Genomic DNA, 18,212 nt, shown 5'->3' with positions numbered 1-18,212 from the left:
AAACTCCAAGTTAAAGCAGTCTTTCCTCTGGCTCAGAGCACATGCTTCTGGAAGAGAAAGAGCCCAGGCTTTATTTCTGGTTTTGCCATTTACCAGTTGTATGATCTCTGACTCATCCGTTAACTTCTTTACCCTCAGTTTCCTCCTCTGTCAAATGAGATTAATACTTGCCTCACTGGGTTGTTACAAGTATTACATTAGATGATACAAAGAAAAGCACTTCCTAAAGTACAAAGTACTGTACAAATGTGGTGACATAACATTTTATAGTGTTAGTCAAGATTTCTCCCCAGCACACCTCTACTTCCTTATATACTTTGTCTCCTTTACCCCATTCAATCAGTTGCATTAATTGCTACAGGAGAAAGATGGTACAAAAACAAAACAAAACAAAGGAAAAACCTAGAAATAAAAATGCATTTAAGTTTCAAAAGCCCAGGCAGCAAGAAAACTTAGACATTGATGCATCCCCCTCTCCTAGCACAGTCCTAGGGTGTGCGTGGGTGTGACGTGGGCAGATTAATGATGATAGACACCTAGATATGTTTGGAGATCTCAGAGTAGAGAGGATGTGTTACTCTATCTGTCTTTACTGTGGAGCTAGGGGAGGTGGCAAGTCTTGCAGAGTTCCCCTCTGTGTCAAACACGATGCAGCAACAGTAGAGTAGCCATGACCACCTGAGCGTCTAGGCAGTAAGGGCTACTTGGTGCAGGAAGCAACCAGATGTTTTCCTTGTGTCCAGAAGTAATTCAGAGAAAACCAGACAGGACAAAGAGGAGGTAGCTGTGGCCTAGGTGGACCTCAAGACCACCAGACTAGCGAGTAATGAGGATGACTCAGTGGTTACTAGTATGGACTGAGCACCAGATGCTCCTTTCTCATGCAGGGCCTTGGTGCCTGCCCCCTCTCCCCAACATAGGGAAAGAGGGAAGGGGAGGAGGGAGAATTGCCTGACATAATCCTGAATTATGATTCTGTCACCCAGCATGATGGGGGTTCAAAACTAAGTTCAGTTATAGAAATAGCAAGTTAGATCATTGGCACAAAGAATTTGTGAACTCTGGGGGCCGGCCCGGTGGCGCAAGCAGTTAAGTGCGCGCGCTCCACTGTGGTGGCCTGGGGTTCGCTGGTTCGGATCCCAGGCGCACACCGATGCACCTCTTGGCAAGCCATGCTGTGGCGGCGTCCCATATAAAGTGGAGGAAGATGGGCACGGATGTTAGCCCAGGGCCAGTCTTCGTCAGCAGAAAAAAAGAGGAGGACTGGCAGATGTTAGGCCAGGGCTGATCTTCCTCACCAAAAAAAAAAAAAAAGAATTTGTGAACTCTGAAGGGAGGGACCAAGATGGTGACATAGGAGGCTCCTGGGCTTCCCCCACAAATGCACTGAATGTACAGCTACACATGGAGCAATTCCCTCTGAGAGAAATCCAGAAACTAGCTGAATGATCCTATACATCAGGTGAATGAGAAAATACTCATATCAAAGTGGGTAGGAAAGGCTGAGACAGACTTTTGCCATAAACCTCACTCCTGGCACAGCACCATACGATGGGGAGGGAATCCCCAACTCTTAGCTTCTCCCTGAGGAGTGAAGGGTTTGGACTGCACATCTAGCGCCCCAACTTTTAAGACGCTTACCTGAGGGCCAGGCCCCCAAAACACCTAGCTCTGAAAGCTCTGAAAATGGAGTTTGCATCCGCTAGACCTACAGGACTATAGCAAAGAAATAAGCAGCTCCTACTGGGCATGCAAGCATCTACCAGGGCTCCCCCACCAAGGCTCAGTGCAGAGGGAGCAGGCAAAGAGGCCTGCTGTCAATCTTTCCCTGGAAGGAATTTGACTGCATACTTTACAAGCTGCTGCCTGAGGTCTGGCTTCTAATTTAGCACACATCTAGGGGCTGGCTGTGATCCTACTTAAAGCCCCAAGGAGCTTTCTTTCTGGTTCATTCCAACAATAAAACCAAGTCACCAGTATCTCTCTGGAAGGAGCTTGTCCACACATACAGTACCCCAACATTTATAGTTGCCACCTCTGGGCCCCCAAATTACCTGGCTCTGCTAGCCAATGGGGCTTGCAATCATGAGTCCCACAGCACCATAGAAAATGGAAAGCAGTTTTTAAATAGGTGCAGGAGCACCCCCCCCAACCCCCTGTAGTGGCTATACACCTGGGCTCAGTGCAGAGGGAGCAGGCTCCTCTGATTGGACGAATTCCACTGTCCTGTCTTCAAGTTCACTTATCTCTACAGAATATCAATAAGGAAACTTTAGACTTAAACTATATGTTAGACTAGATGGCCCTAACAGACATATATAGAACATTCCATTCCACAGCAGCAGAAGTCCTAGTCTCATGAAACATTTCCCAGGATAGATCATATGTTAGACCATAAAACAAATCTTAATAAATTTAAGAAGATTGAAATCATATCAAGCATCTTTTCAAACCACAAACGGTATGAAACTAGAAATCAATTACAAGAAGAAAACTGGAAAATTCACAAATATGTGGATTAAAAAACATGGTCCTGAAGAGCCAATGGGTAAAAGAAGAAATAAAAAGGAAGATCAAGAAATATCTTGAGACAAGTGCAAATGGAAGCACAACATACCAAAACTTCTTGAATGCAACAAAAGCAGTTCCAAGAGGGAAGTTCATAGTGTTAAATACTTACATTAAAAAGAAAGAAAGATCTCCAACAAACAACCTAACTTTACACCTCAAGGAACTAGAAAAAAGCAAACTATGCCCAAATTTAGTAGAAGGAAGGAAATAACAAAGATCAGATTGGGAATAAATGAAATAGAGACTAAAAAGACAATAGAAAAGATAAATGAAACTAAGAGCTGGGTTTTTTTGAAAAGATAAACAAGACAGACAAACCTTTAGCTATACTAAGAAAAAAAGAAAGAAGACTCAAATAAAATCAGAAACAAAAGAGGAGACATTACAACTGATAATATAGAAATACTGAGGATCATAAGAAAATACTATGAACAATTATATACCAACAAATGAGATAATCTAGAAGAAATGGATAAGTTGCTAGAAGCATACAACCCACCAAGACTGAATCGTGAAGAAATAGAAAATCTGAACAGATCAATTGCTAGTAAGGACACTGAATCAAAAATCAAAACCTCTCAACAAACAAAAGTACAGGACCCGATGGCTTCACTGGTGAATTATGCCTAACATTCAAAGAAGAATTAATACCAATCCTTCTCAAACTCTTCCAAAAAATAGAAGAGGATGAAAAACTTCTAAACTCATTTTACAAAGCCGGAATTACCTTGATGCCAAGCCAGATGAAGGTATTACAAGAAAAGAAAGTTACAAGCCAATGTCCGTGATGAACATAGATTCAAAAATCCTCAACAAAATATTAGCAAACCAAGTTCAACAGTAAATTAAAAGGATCATACACTATCAAGTGGGATTTATTTCAGGGATGCAAGGCTGGTTCAACATATGCAAATCAATATATGTGATACACCACATTAACAAAATGAAGGATACAAATCATATAATCATCTCAATAGATGGAGAAAAAGCATTTGACAAAATTCAACATCGTTTCATGATAAAAACTCCTAAGAAACTGGGTATAGGAGGAATGTACCTGAACATAATATAGGCCATATATGACAAGCCCACAACTAACATCATCCTCAACAGTGAAAAACTGAAAGCTTTCCCTCTAAGATCAGTAACAAGATAAGGATGCCCACTCTAGCCACTTTTATTCAACGTAGTCCTAGAAGTCCTAGCGGGAGAAATTAGACAAGAAAAAGAAATGAGTCATCCAAGTCACAAAGGAAGAAGTAATGTTGTTTCTGTTTGCAGATGACATGGTCATATATATAGAAAACCCTAAAGACTATCAAAAACTTGTTAGAACTAATAAACAAATTCAGTAAAGTTGCAGGATACAATATCAATATACAAAAATCAGTTCTGTTTCTATATACTAACAATGAACTATCAGAGAAATTAAGAAAACAATTCCATTTACAATAGTATCAAAAACAATAAAATGCTTAGGAATAAATTTAACCAAGGAAGTGAAAATCTGTGCCCTGAAAAGTATAAAACATTGTTGAAAGAAATTGAAAAAGACACAAACAGCAGAAAAGATATTCTGCTTTCATGGATTGAAAGAAATAGAATTGTTAAAATGTCCAAACTAACCAAGGTGATCTACAGATTCAGTGCAATTGCTATCAAAATTCCAAAGGCATTATTCACAGATATAGAGAAAACAATCCTAAAATTCATATGGAACCACAAAAGACCCCAAATAGCCAAAAGCAATCTTGAAAAAGAAGAACAAAGCTGGAGGTATCACAATTCCTGATTTCAAACTATACTACAAAGTGATATTAATCAAAACAGTATGGTGTTGGTATAAAAACAGACACATAGATCAATGGAACAGAGTAGAAAGCCCAGAAATAAACCCATGCATATATCATCAGTTAATTTATGACAAAGGAGCCAAGAATAGACAATGCGGAAAGGGTAGTCTCTTCAGTAAATGGTGTTGGGAAAACTGGAAATCCACATGCAAAATAATGCAACTGGATCGCTATTTTACACCTTACACAAAAAGCAACTCAAAATGGATTAACGACTTGAATGTAAAAGCTGGAACAGTAAAACTCCTAGAAGAAAACAGGGGGTAAACTCCTTGACATTGGTGTTCGCAATGATTTTTTGGATTTGACACCAAAAGCAAAAGAAACAAAATAAAAAATAAACAAATGGGACTGCATTAAACTAAAAAGCTTCTGCACAGCAAAGGAAATCATCAACAAAAAGTCAACCTATGGAATGGGAGAAAATATTTGCAAACCGCATGTCTGAGAAGGGGTTAATATCCAAAATATCAAAGAACTCATACAGCTCAATAGAAAAAACACCCAACAAGTAACCCAATAAAAAAATTAGCAAAGGACCTGAATAGACATTTTTCCAAAGAAGACACACAGATGGCCAACAGGTACATAAAAAAATGCTCAATACTAGTAATCATCAGGGAAATGAAAATCAAAACCATGATGAGATATCACCTCACACCTGTTAGGTCTATTTTCAAAAAGACAAGAGATAACAAATGCTGGCCAGGATGTGGAGAAAAGGGAACTCTTGTACACTGTTGGTAGGACTGTAAATTGGTGCAGCCACTATGGAAAGCAGTATGGAAGTTCCTCAAAAAATTAAAAATAGAGCTCCTATATGATTCAGCAGTCTCATTTCTGGTTATATATCCAAAAGAAATGAAATCATTATCTAAAGAGATGTATGTACTCCCATGTTCATTGCAGCATTATTCACCATAGCCAAAGTATGAAAACAACTTAAGTGTCTGTCAACAGAAGAATGAATAAACAAAATATAGTATATATATACACACACAACAGAATATTATTCAGCCATGAGAAAGAAGGAAATCCTACCATTTGGGACAACATGGGTGAACCTGGAAAGCACTATGCTAAGTGAAATAAGCCAGAGAAAGACGAATACTGATGGTGTCACTTATATGTAGAAACTTAAAAAAAAAAAGTTGAACTCATAGAAACAGAGAGTAGAATGATGGTTGCCAGGGCCCGGGTGGTGGGAGAAATAAGAAGCTGGTAAAAGGTTACAAACTTTCAGTTATAAGATGAATAAGGTCTGAGGATCTCATATACAGCATGGTGACTATAGTTGGTAACTCTTAGCAAAGAGAGTAGAATTAAGTGTTTTCACCAAAAAAAAAAAAAGGTAAATATGTGAGGTGATGGATGTGTTTGTTAACTTGATGGTGGAATCCTTTCACAATGCATATGTATGTAAAATCACCACATTATACACTTTAAATATATTACAATTTTATATGTCAATTCTACCTCAATAAAACTGAAAAAAGAAAAAGAATTTGTGAACACAAAATTCCAAGGGAATGAGATGTATAACAGGCAAGTTTTTGGTAGAAGGGAGCACAGTTTCAGATAGAAAGTCATGGTTCCAGGGTGGGAGGTTCTGGAAATGTTCTCACGTAGTATGTCTGTCTTCCTGCTAACAAGAAAAGTGAGCTTCTAGATGGGAGGACTATTGGAGTCATCGTCTTGCTCCCATGGTCTAGCACAGTTCTCTGTAAGGACACAGTGTGTGTGTGTTGAATGGATGAATTCTGGAGGGAGGGAACAGGGAGAGTGGAGAAACGGACATTGGAGATTGACTCTCCTCCTTTAGAGCTCTGTCTGCTGCATGCCATGAGCTCAGGGGTCACAGGCTGATCTGACATTCTAGTGAGTTCTCTCCTCTCGATACCCAGCTGAGTACTGAGCTCCAGGAAGCTGCTGCGTCGAGGTTTGGGTGTGCTATACACCTCTGAGGCCGTCCATACATAAGGGCCACTTCATCCCGCTCTCTTGGCAGAAATAACAGACCCATGAGTCAAGTAACCAACGTTCTCTCTGTTGATTTAGAGCCTAGAGGCGCTGTGTCATTCAGAGGTGACTTTCATCCTGAGGGTGCATATCTCTCCTGCAGTTAAAATTGTCCTCCATCTCCATTTCCTCCTGTGATCACTTGTAAAGTCTCTTCAAAAACACGTGACTTTTTATTGACAAAATGAAAAATCTGAAGCAAATTGTGTAAGTTAGGGTTCAATCAGAGAACCAGGACCAGTAGAAAATGTATATGTATATATATTATATATAACTAATGTAATTTTTAGATGTTAATTACAGGTATTATGCAATTCTGTAATCATGTAATATGTACAGATATAGATCTATATAGATCTGTGTATATTACAGGTATTACGCACTTGTGAGAGCTGGTTCAACAGTCTCTGGAAGGCTATTGCCTTCATCCGATGCTGAAGCTGGACGTCTGCAGTGCGGGCAGGCAGGAAGGGAAGATGATTGTGAAGAGGGGGAGAGTAAGGACAAGCTGGAACCCGTGAGGATAGACTAGATCTCATGTCAGTCTCTCACTGCCCCCAACTCTGATGATGGCGGGTCCTCCGGGAAAAGCTGGTGTCCTTTGTCACAGAACACATGCCTGAAGCTGGAAGTTGAAGGAGGGCCGCACACCAAAGAGGGGAACCAGCGGATAAGCTACCTCCACACCCACCTCCAGAGCATAAATACTATGGCTGCTGCTTCACTCCCACTCTCCAAATCTCAGGCAAAGTAGCTCTTGTGGCCCTGACCGGACACCTACAGTCTAAGCAAGTTGACATATTACAAAGCCACTGGACAATAATGCCAAGTTTTCATAAAGCGAGGCAGTTGGTACGCAGGTGTTTGTTACGTGCCTGTGTATTCTCATTGTATGTTTGAAATAATTTACAATTTGAAAATAGTTTCAGATGTGAAGCCATTTACATTTGCTGTAGAACTCCTGAGAAAACAGTGTCAAAATCCACCCCCTACCAAAGAAAGTTGACTTTTTGAAACCAGTTAAAACATTATGTAAATAAGTAGCCTTTCCAGTGAATAAATTAACAGGCCGGGTGGAAACGATCCTGGCGATTCCAATTTCATCTGTCTTCTTAAGTGTTTGCAAAGTAATACCATACCTTAACATTAGCAGAAGAGATATAAGATAGGTTTTTGTTTGAAATTGGATTCCTAGGTACTCATTACGCAAAATTAAACTGCTGCCGTTACACAGAATTAACTATGTAGCTTGTAAACCTGAACAAATAGACAAGTATTTCACATCTTCACCATTTTGGTTTTTTTTGTGAAAACTTGTACATTTAAAAAAATTGTATGAATATTTCATAATGTGCAAATGCTGAAGCAAAATACTAAGTGTTTGAAGTATTTTAATAATTCTTATTGGTCTCAACAATTAAGCACAAAGCTGGCTTTGAGATCAAATTCTATTACATTATAAGCTACTCTACCAAACTATAAGCCAAAATTATAATTAAGAATAGTCCAAACTAAAGCCACTGTTGAGACCCTATTTTCTAAACAATTAGGAAAAATAACAGACACCGGGTTCTTCAGCTCTGTAAACTTTGATGCAATCTAGGCCCTCATTTCAAAGTCAAAATACATCATTCCACCACTGAGAACATGCTCTCTTGAAGCAGTTGATTGGATCAATTCTACCTGTCTTTTTTCATTTTCTCTAGTTACTGTGCTCCGCGGTTTAAAAAGCCTCCACTCTTCCCTCCTTGTTCTGTAATCCTACCAGCTGGAGATAACTTCTGTTAACATTTTGCTATATATGCCTTCACACTTTTTTCTGTGAGGCACATATTGAATAGGACCCATTTAAAAATGAATTGCTTTGTACAATATTTATATGATGACTAAACTTGGGTAATTTTTGAAAACATTTTTTTGTTTTCAAATTATACTTACCACCAAAGATTTGGAAATGCTAATATTTCTGCAAAATTTAAACTTAGAAAAATAACCAAAAAAATAAAAAGTGATAATTAACAAATATGTTCAAATGAGCAGAGTTGTTGTTACCTGCATTCAGAGGTAGAATACCCACTCCTCCCCCAAAAACACCCCAAATCCAAACAACATAATTAAAACTTGGTATGAGTAAAGACAAGATTATTGTGTTTCATTTAAGCATACCACCTGACACCTTTTGAGCGTTAAATACAGAGAGATGGCTCCTTTTGATTGCTAGTTATTATCTATTGATAGAGACACTGAAATTAAGTTCCTAAGACTGGGTTGGAAGAACAAAAAACTAATGTATTTGAAATGGGAGAAAATAATTTGAACTGTACTTTTGAAACAGTAGAATGAACAAAATTCACGAATAACCAACCATCATTCTATCTATGGAAAATTTTGTGGCAATTTATCATTTTGTATACATCTGTCCTCTAACCAATTTCCCCAAGACAGAACATCAGTACGACCCAATGCATATTGTCCTCTGGCTGCTCCTTATAACCCCTCCAGTGATTATTCCTATACAGATGCCCTGCTGAGTGACAGAAAAGACATAAGAGAATCCCACGATCTCTACCCAGATTGGGGTGGGGTTGCCTTTGCTGTTCCACTGGGGTCGTGGACTGCTTAGTCAATTCAAAGCTCGTAACCATTATTTTAAAAGCATCATCATTTACGTTGTTTCTCCGAGGCATATGGTGGCCTGAGCTCCGTGGAAAGTGGACTACAGGATCACTTTGAGTTATTTAGAGGGCCCCTTGAGAACTGTTGTTGGGATGAAGAATCTTTTGCTGGGAAGGGCTAGTGGAATGAATTGAAAATAACAGAAGGGTCAGAGTATCCATATATGGTGTGGAGGTGAAGGCAACATGTGGATTGTTTTAAGAATCAAGGCTCCTACGTTATCAGTATTGGCCAGGAAGGCCCTCTTGCTGTCTGTATTTCGAGGGATTTACAAATGTATCTGGGAGACATTTTCACACACCAAGGGAAGCTAGAGGTGGGGAGGAACTAGCCTGATTCCTGGCAGGAAGGGGGGTGAGGGGTGAGGAGAGAATGGGAGTACACGTGTGTGCAGGGAGAGGCGACAAGAGAGATGACTGTGAAATAACACGGTTCCATTCTTTGGCCCTCCTCGAAGAGTTCTTCATTTTCAAGCTGTATTTACACATTTTGACTTATTTGAAAATGACCTTTATGGGTTTTTTCCCTCAAGATTCTTCTTCAAATTGATACACTTTCAAATGTCTAATAATACATCCTTTAGCCTCATTCTAAAGCAGTGATGTTGAAATCACGTTTGTGCTTTTATTTTTTCTGACGCATATTAAAATAAACAACATGTTATTAAAATAAAAAATGTGGATCCCTGTTCCCCTAAAGTCATCTTGAGGTCTGCTCCTAGTACATGCCCCACACTTTGTGAAAAGCTGCTCTAACACAGTCCTCCAAAGAACAGGGGTTCAAAGTCGCTAAGCTACTTAGTGTGATGGAAGCAATCCCTGATAGGCCGAGACGTGTGAGCTTGGGTGTCGGGTAAAAAGTGTGAGCTTTTAAGCAGGCTCCCAGGAAAATGCCTCGCTTCCTCTCAGGAGTCCTCAAGCCCTGGGGTCAGCCGGAGAGGACAGCTTTAACCTGCCACCTGGAAACCAGCCTAATGAGAATTTCCTGGCTTGAGATTGCCCTACCCTAATGAAAACCCCGTAACAGGACCCTGAGGCTCGCCTCAAATGTTAAAGCAATTCTTTGTGTAATTGGCTCGGGTGGTATCAAATAAGAGCCAGGAAAATAGAGGCTGAGAAAAGGGGGTATGGCAGGAGGTTGGGTCAGAGCAGGCAAGTCTCTGATAGCTTGTTTATTTTTAGAAAAAAAGCTTGAAAATGGGTCTGTTTGTGCTCAACTAGCATAGCAAGTCTCCTTAGCTTTATAGCCACGGTAGCCTCATATTTTTTCTGTCTTGTACAAGTTGCTTTTACTTAAGTCTCCCTTATGGCAATCTAACATCCAGTGGCAGAAAACACATAAGCAAGAATGATCTTATGCTGGCGAAAATCTCTTCACATTCATTTCAGAAAATTCGCTGAAAAAATCCTAGCCTGACAATGCCATATATTTGTGCTTTTTTTTTCCCAACCTGTTTTCCCTGTTGTCTCGTGCACAACACGAGTGTGGCTCGCTTGGTGCTTGATAGGACCAGAAATCTTTCTAAAAGCCCTCGGTCCCCAAATTGCTCTTATTCCTCTACCTTGCTGGGAACAAAACACAGCCACACATGGTGAGATGGTGAGAAACGTGTCTTTATTGGATGATTTTTAAAGGCGTTGTCTGCTGAGGGCCTAACAGGGGGCATCAGGGCATACCCACCACCAAAAGGTCATCAATGACAGTCATCACCTCAAAAATAATGAGCAGATTGCAGAAGCATTTCGGGGGAAATTAATAAATAAATTAGGGGGAGGGTATAGAGTTTCCCATTCCTGGGGCTTTGGAGGCCTTCCAGCTGATTGTGTCTATCTCCATAGTCTGGGGTCTTTAAGAATGCACCATTTCCTGGAATTCTAGAACAGAAGAGGTGAGAGCAGAGTCATTGGAGATGGCTCAGTTCTTTACAAACATGCTATGGCCCATGAGAGTTTTGAAGAGGAAAGGAAACGCAGCAAATTGTCAGATGATGGGCATGGCCCCCTCAAAGGGCACAAAAGGAAGAAAAAATGTCACTGATTGCAGGTCCGTATAGTCCATAGTGCTTCATCTTCCTGCATAATCTAATTTAACAAATATCTTTAGCTTTGCAATAGAGCCCTTGTATTAGAACTTGTCAACCCAGTCATTTCTCTCTGACAATGAATGAATTTGGTATAGTGGCCCATCACAATCTGGGATCATTCAACTTTTTGTCTGGTCAATTTAAGACATAAATGGGAGGTTTTCTTCTATTCTGTAGCTACATTTTGCATATTTAGGAAACATTTAATAGAGTGGGACTTTGAACTAACTTTCTGTATTGAACTCTAACCCTACCCCCAAAAGTTTGTTACTAAAATAAAGATAATAATGTTAATAATAATAATAATAATGTGCGGGGCCGGCCCAGTGGCATAGTGGTTAAGTGCACGCGCTCCACTGCATAGGCCTGGGGTTTGCAGGTTCAGATCCCAGGTGTGCACTGGCGCACCGCTTGTCAAGCCATGCTGTGGTGGTAGCCCATATAAAGTAGAGGAAGATGGGCACGAATGTTAGCCCAGGGCCAATTTTCCTCAGCCAAAAAAAAAAAGGAGAAGGATTGGCATCAGATGTTAGCTCAGGGCTGATCTTCCTCACAGAAAAAAAAAATAATAATAATCACAGGGGCCGGCCCGGTGGTGTAGCGGTTAAGCGCGTGCACTCCGCTGTGGTGGCCCAGAGTTCGGATCCCGGGCGCACACCGACGCACTGCTTATCAAGCCATGCCGAGGCAACGTCCCGTGTAAAGTGGAGGAAGATGGGCACGGATGTTAGCCCAGGGCCAGTCTTCCTCAGCAAAAAGAGGAGGATTGGCAGATGTTAGCTCAGGACTGATCTTCCTCACATACACACACACACACAAAATAATAATAATAATAGTAATAGTAATAATAATAATAATAATAATAATAATGTGTAGATGCTACAGATTGGAATTGAAAACTAGGGATTCACCTTATGTTTATTAGCAAGCTTTGCCTATTTGGAAGTCTTTCATGGTTAGGTTTAAATAAACCAATCTTTCCTCACCTAAACTATTTTTCTGAGCTATTTATAGAAGCTACATTAACTCCAACGTAGTAAATTATAGTGGTATCATTTTGAATAGGTTTTTAAAATAAGGATCTGAAGTAGCAGTTTTTAATTTCAAATTAGTACCGCCATAAGGACCATACGTAAGCCCTTCTGAGTTGGCATGCACCAAGTAGCTAAAAGGCGTGTAAACAACATGACAAAATCAGGTGAAAATAATCCTACAGCCATGCAATTATGCTAAGATTGGCATATAGGGCTTTGCACACAGAAGACTCCATAAATGGTGGTTGATTTATTTGTTCTCTAGTATTGTCCATTTGATGGGCTAATGTCCAATAAAACGTATTTGGTTGAACCCTTGAAAGCTAAGAGGTTTTTCTGCTCAATTCAATAGCTGTGGTATGAGATGCACTTGAGAATTGCAATCCTTCCCTTAGTCAGAAGGGGTCAAATCCCAGTGGTGGAAATTCCTTACATATTTTCAAGGTGCATTAGGGTGTCTTGGCCTAGCTAGTTGCCCTAGGGGACTAGGTAGTTGCCAAATGGCCAGGCAACTAGCTAGTCCCCTAGTCAGGAGAAGGATATTTTCTGGTTCATATACAATCACCAGTGAGACCAGCTTCTATGGTGCATCCCCAGGCATCATGCCAGAGTCTTTACATACATCATTTGCACCCTTATTTTAGTCCCATTTTACAGATGAGAAGACTAAGGCTTAGCAAGGTTAAGAAAGAGGGATTTTGACCCATACGTATCTGATCTCACGGCCCAAGCCCCCCGGATGTTCCCTCAGCTAGTCTTTTATGCTATGTTACAGGTGCGAACATACCATCAGCCCCAATTTTTCCATCGCCATCGTTATCTGCAGCCGCCATCAAGGACTTGGTTTCTGACTCGGTCAGTTCTCTAGCACCACTCTCAAACTTCTGGAGGAAAAACCTACAGGATAACAAACATTGATGGGAATTTCCTGAAAGACCATACATCTCTGTGCTTACCTTTCTTTTTCTCTTGAAGCAAACCATTTGTTCCCAGCAATTGCGATAATAAGTCAAAGTTTTAGCAAGCAAAGGTTTCCTTCACTGTAGAAACTAATGGTGGGCAATTGGTTTTCAAAGGTTTATTCAGAGTTTTCTTGATAACTCCATTTGCCAAAGAAAAACCCTAAAACTAATGAATTTTTGCACCTACGGTTTTCGGTGCCCATATTTAGTGCTTCACGTGGATAGATGTGCAGCCAACTGACTCATGTTCTTCCCTTTCATGAGGCTCTGCCGAATACCCAGCATCAAGGCTGGCCACTGAAGAAATACTGAGCAAACAGGCCTCTACTGCACCCCAGCCCCACTAGCAATTTTGGGGGTGCCAGACAGACTTAGGACTAAGCTTACTTAAGCTCTTCTTCATCCAGGTATCCACTCTGGTCGTTGTCTATGAACCGAAAAACATCCTTCACCTGACTAGCCGACATCTTGGAGAGGCCCGATGTCTGGAAGAATTTTTGGGGTTCAAAAGTATCTGGGTCTGAAGAACAGAGAATGGGTTATTCTGACGCTCATTGGATCACAGTCTGTATTTGGGTCAAGGTGCTGAAAACATAGGTTATTAAAAGTACTTTTCATAATATCAATGAGCTGCAGAGATGCCCTATTCAAAAATTTTTTCAAAAGACAAAGAGGGATGTGACTGGTCCAAGATTTTGAGGCAGCCAAACCGGCTGGCTTTGTGATATCATCTCCCAGCCCCTTCCTCAGCGTTCCCTCTCCATTTGACTGTCCGTCTCCACTTCTCTTTTCTCCTCCCCTCTGTGCCTCCCCCTGCCCCTTTTATAGGTTCTGTATCCAAGACTCCAGCATCCCTAGTCTAATTGATGGGAGCAAATGCAATCATTGGATTCAAACAGCCTACATGGCATCTACTGATTTCTTTTTTCACTTTTACTAAGTTTCTTTTGCCTTACAGAAATGTAATCATATGCTCAGATCTCATATCCCTGTAACTTTAGTTTTTTAGCTAATAACAGTTTGATTCTGTGATCCCATGAATTTTCAGCAACGTCCACATTTTAATTTTCGTGGCTTTGCTGGAGGAGTGAATACATGAGAAATGCCCACCCCGCCTCATTTGCCCTTCACCTTGGCACTCCTGCAGGGCCGCCGCAATGTCGTCCGCACTGAGGACGTCTGTGATGCTCATTTTCCACCTGTTCACAGAATAAACGAGACATGGTCAAGGGCAAGCAGGAACGTGCACGTCTGGGGGACCACACCCTCCTAGGCCTCCTGAAACTGTGTCTTTGTCGAGAATTTTTAAAATGTGATAAGCGCCGTATTGTATTAAGTGATGGGACAGAATATCCAAATAAAAACCAAATACGGAAAAGATCCCAGCCCCCTTTGTTCTCAATGTCCCTCTCCTGAATATACTCCAAACATGAAATTAAAAAATGCAGACTAAAGAACAATCTGACTCTGTTTTCCTAGTAAAAAATTATATTTACACAATTGATCACTTACATAGACATCTACAAACCATCTGGAAGTAAACCATGTCACAAATGCAATAGCATTTTCATACACCAGCCAGGGAAATACAACGTTGCAAATTCCACGTGGGAAAGGATAGAGCTTGGGCTGCTTGCAGACCTTCTGTGGAACAGATGCTACCTGTCCTGAACGACGGGAATCAGAGACATGAAAAGCCCATCTACCAGAGATCAAAATCCTTCCAGGTATCAACTCCAAGAGAGAAGAGGAAACTGAGCACAGCATGCACAAGCCTAATGTGAACTCATGTAGGAAAGAACAGTCTGGGGTCTGGTAGGTCCACCAGCTACTCACCGTTTTAGATTTTCTCCCAAAAAGAATCCGGAAAAAGAGTAGAAGGAGCAAAAAACGGATGTGCTTCTGATGCCTGACTGACCAACCTTATATAGGATTGAAAAAGTGATAGTAAGCACCTCTTAGATTTCCTTTTTGAGGATCAAGTGGACGTAGCTCGAATGTCTTGCCTTACTAATTAAACCTCTTTTTTTTTTTTCAATTTATATCTCAAGGGAATGTGGGTGGGAACAGCCAATTTTTAAAAACACACTTCAAACAAACCTTAACAAAGTTTTCAATTCTGCAAACGAACCCTGCTGGCGAAGTGGGGAGAAAACACTAGAAGACCTGGTGAAGAGGAGACTGGCTGAAATGAGGTGAACACATATGGGGGTGCCCCGCAAACTGAAAAGGGCTCCCCAGATATAAGTGACTGCTGTTTGAGGCAGGTCTGTTGTCACCCTCTGAAACTGTGCATGTGTGAAGCCGACCTCAGTCCGGAGTGGACAGACTCAAAGTTAGTGTTGGATGGACACACAGGACTTGCCCAGCAAAGGGGTAGATGACTTTCCAAGAAAGTCTTGACTTTTATATTTCCCAGCTATATCTTAAATTGCACACACTAAAAAGGCAAAAAGGAGGAAAACAACCAACCGTTCCCAATTCCATAGCTAAAATTTGCAGAAAAAATACGCGGCCAGGACTTGAGACCTCAGGTTCAGCAAACATTTATTGAGTCTTTATACGGCCAGCACTGCACTAGACTACTTTTTTTTTAAATTGCGGTAGAAAACACACAATATAAAATTTACCGTCTTAACCATTTTTTGGGAGGTGTTCATAGGTGTTCAGGGGTGAGCAAGATTGGCCCTGAGCTAACAACTGTTGCCAATCTTCCTCTTTTTGCTTGAGGAAAATTGTCCCTGAGCTACCATCTGTACCCATCTTCCTCTATTTTTTGTATGTGGGACACCGTCACAGCACGGTTTGATAAGTGGTGTAGGTCCTCGCCTGGGATCCAAACCCGCGAACCCCGGGCCACCGAAGTGGAGCATGCGAACTTAACAACTACGCCACCGGGCCAGTCCCCATCTTAACCATTTTTAAGTGTACATATGGTATAGTAGTGCTAACTACATGCACATGATGTACAATAGGTCTCTAAAACTTTTTCATCTTGCAAAGCTGAACTCTATACCCAGGGAACAAGAACTCCCCATTCCTCCTCCCCTCAGCACTGGAAACCACCCTCTACTTTCTATCTCTAGGAGTTAAACTACTTTAGACACCTATTCTTAGTAGAATCTTGCAGTATTTGTCTTTTCGTGACTGGCTTATTTCACTTAGCATAATATCCTCAAGGTTCATCCATGAGGTAGCATATGACAGGATTTCCATCTCTTTTAAGACTGAATTCAAGACTTTTAAAAGTCAAAAACAAATCCAATGTTGCAATCAGAAATATTCAGTGGCTTAGAAGTAGACAGTTCAGGAACTCTAGAGAGGGGCCTCCAAGCGCTGGCTCCCGCTTCTTAGAAGACAAAGTCTTTCCCGCAACCTTGAAGGCCCAGTGTGATCTGGCCCCTGCGGACTGCTCCAGCCTCGTCTGACCATCCTTCCACCCTCCTTCCAAGCCAGGTCCCCTTCATACTGTTTTCTTTGCCTGGAACACTCTTCTCCTTCCTCTTGCGTTAGGTATCTCATATACAGCCTTTACATCTCTGCTCAAGCATCACTTCTTCCAGGAAGCCTTCCCTGACTCCTGGACTAGGTCAGACCCCCCACTTCACAGGCAATTGAACCTCTGTGCTTCTCTCTTATAGCAAAATCACAGCTGCAACACCCCACTTGCTGTGACTACTTGAATAGTGTCCCTCTGCCCAATGGACAGTAAGACCCATGATGGCAGGTTCAGGGACTGTGTTCGCTCATCTCCATATCCCCAGTGAGGACATAAACGAAGGCCAACCAGATGACAACAGGAAAAGGCTGTTTATTCAGAACCTCCTACAACAAGAGAGTCGGCCACTGTCACTTGTGTTGGCAGAGACTCAAAGGCAGACGGGAGCGGGAAAGCTTTAGAGTGAAAGAAGGGGAGGCTTCAGGTTGGCCCTGATGGGAGGTGTCAGCCTGGGGACACTGGAGGCGGGTTAACTAGAAGGGGGCATCCCATGTGGTTGCATAGGGGAGCATATTGGCTTTCTCTGGTTGGTCCGAAGTTGGAAGCAGGGACAAAAATTAGGGAAGCTGGCAGTTATTAATCAAGTCTTGGCTGTTTGTGGCCAACTGTTATCAGAGTTATTGTTTAGCGTCCTGGATTACTTGCTGGAGGTAGTGGTCTGACTTCCCACAAGTCTGACTTATAGATGGCAGGCTGGCTTCCTGGGCTGGTTGCTGCAGACAGTCGGTCAGAGTTCTGCTTTTACATACCGTCTGACCGTTGTCCATTTTTAGATTCAGCCTCTCACTAGCACCTTCCTTGTCACATTGTAACTATTCAATAAATACATTTGTGGAATGAATGAACTTGAACAAATCTCTTACCCTGAGCCTCAATGTCCGGTTTTAAAGTGGAGATGATAATACAACCTACTCTATAGGGTTATTGACAAGTAATCCACGCGAAGCACCTGGCATTGGGCCAGGCACACGGCAAATGAGCAATCAATGGTAGCATCATTATTGCTGTTATTTGCCTTCCAGCCTTTTTAAAACAAAGATATTCCAGGAAAAACTCATCTAAGGTGCTAGAAGGGGATAGTAGTTACCCTTGAGGGCAGGGTAACTACTACATAGTAAATGGGGGTGGGGAGGTCCTGGAGTGTTGATAGTGTTTTATTTCTTGCTCTGGGTGCTGGTTACATGGGAGCATTTACTTTATGAAAATTTACTGGGCACTTTCCTGTATGTGTGTTTTATTTCAACAGAAAGTTACTTAAAAAAATGGTTGCTATCCCCACAGGTTGAGCAGAGAAGGACGGAGGGTCCTGTCCTGTGATTTGGGCCTTGAGGTCTGGTGGGTGGCAGCTGTGGGATCAGGCATTGGCTGGCTGCAGCCTCTCTCTGTCCTCTGGGCTGAGTGATCCCAGGGCTTTGCAGGGCTTCCATCAGGCGAGACCCAGACACTCAGCTGTGGTCTCAGCTTCTTGTGTTCATAGCAGGGCTGTGACTAGAGAGGCTTAACTGGCATCACTAG

At 41.5% G+C, this 18,212-nt stretch overlaps 1 protein-coding gene across 1 annotated transcript; it reads right to left on the bottom strand.

The window, feature by feature from the left end:
- Nucleotides 1-10,967: 10,967 nt before the first annotated feature.
- Nucleotides 10,968-14,390, bottom strand: LOC131422241 (oncomodulin). Its single transcript, XM_058569298.1, has 4 exons — nt 14,330-14,390; nt 13,586-13,718; nt 13,024-13,133; nt 10,968-10,993 (listed from the first exon to the last, which is right to left on the bottom strand). The coding sequence occupies exons 1-4, from the start codon at nt 14,388-14,390 to the stop codon at nt 10,968-10,970; spliced, it is 330 nt and encodes a 109-aa protein (XP_058425281.1).
- Between the last annotated feature and the right edge of the window lie 3,822 nt (nt 14,391-18,212).

The sequence above is a fragment of the Diceros bicornis genome, chromosome 26, assembly GCF_020826845.1.
Source record: "Diceros bicornis minor isolate mBicDic1 chromosome 26, mDicBic1.mat.cur, whole genome shotgun sequence".
NCBI lineage: Eukaryota > Metazoa > Chordata > Mammalia > Perissodactyla > Rhinocerotidae > Diceros > Diceros bicornis.
This window is presented reverse-complemented; position numbering and strand designations above follow the sequence as displayed.

What these genes read in the sequence shown, in the direction of transcription:
- LOC131422241 (XM_058569298.1), bottom strand. Translation starts at nt 14,390, where the DNA reads ATGAGCATCACAGACGTCCTCAGTGCGGACGACATTGCGGCGGCCCTG. An exon ending in GGCCCTGCAGGAGTGCCAAG is followed by an intron (nt 13,719 to 14,329) that starts GTGAAGGGCAAA and finishes TCTGTTCTTCAG; the next exon opens with ACCCAGATACTTTTGAACCC. An exon ending in CTGGATGAAGAAGAGCTTAA is followed by an intron (nt 13,134 to 13,585) that starts GTAAGCTTAGTC and finishes GTTATCCTGTAG; the next exon opens with GTTTTTCCTCCAGAAGTTTG.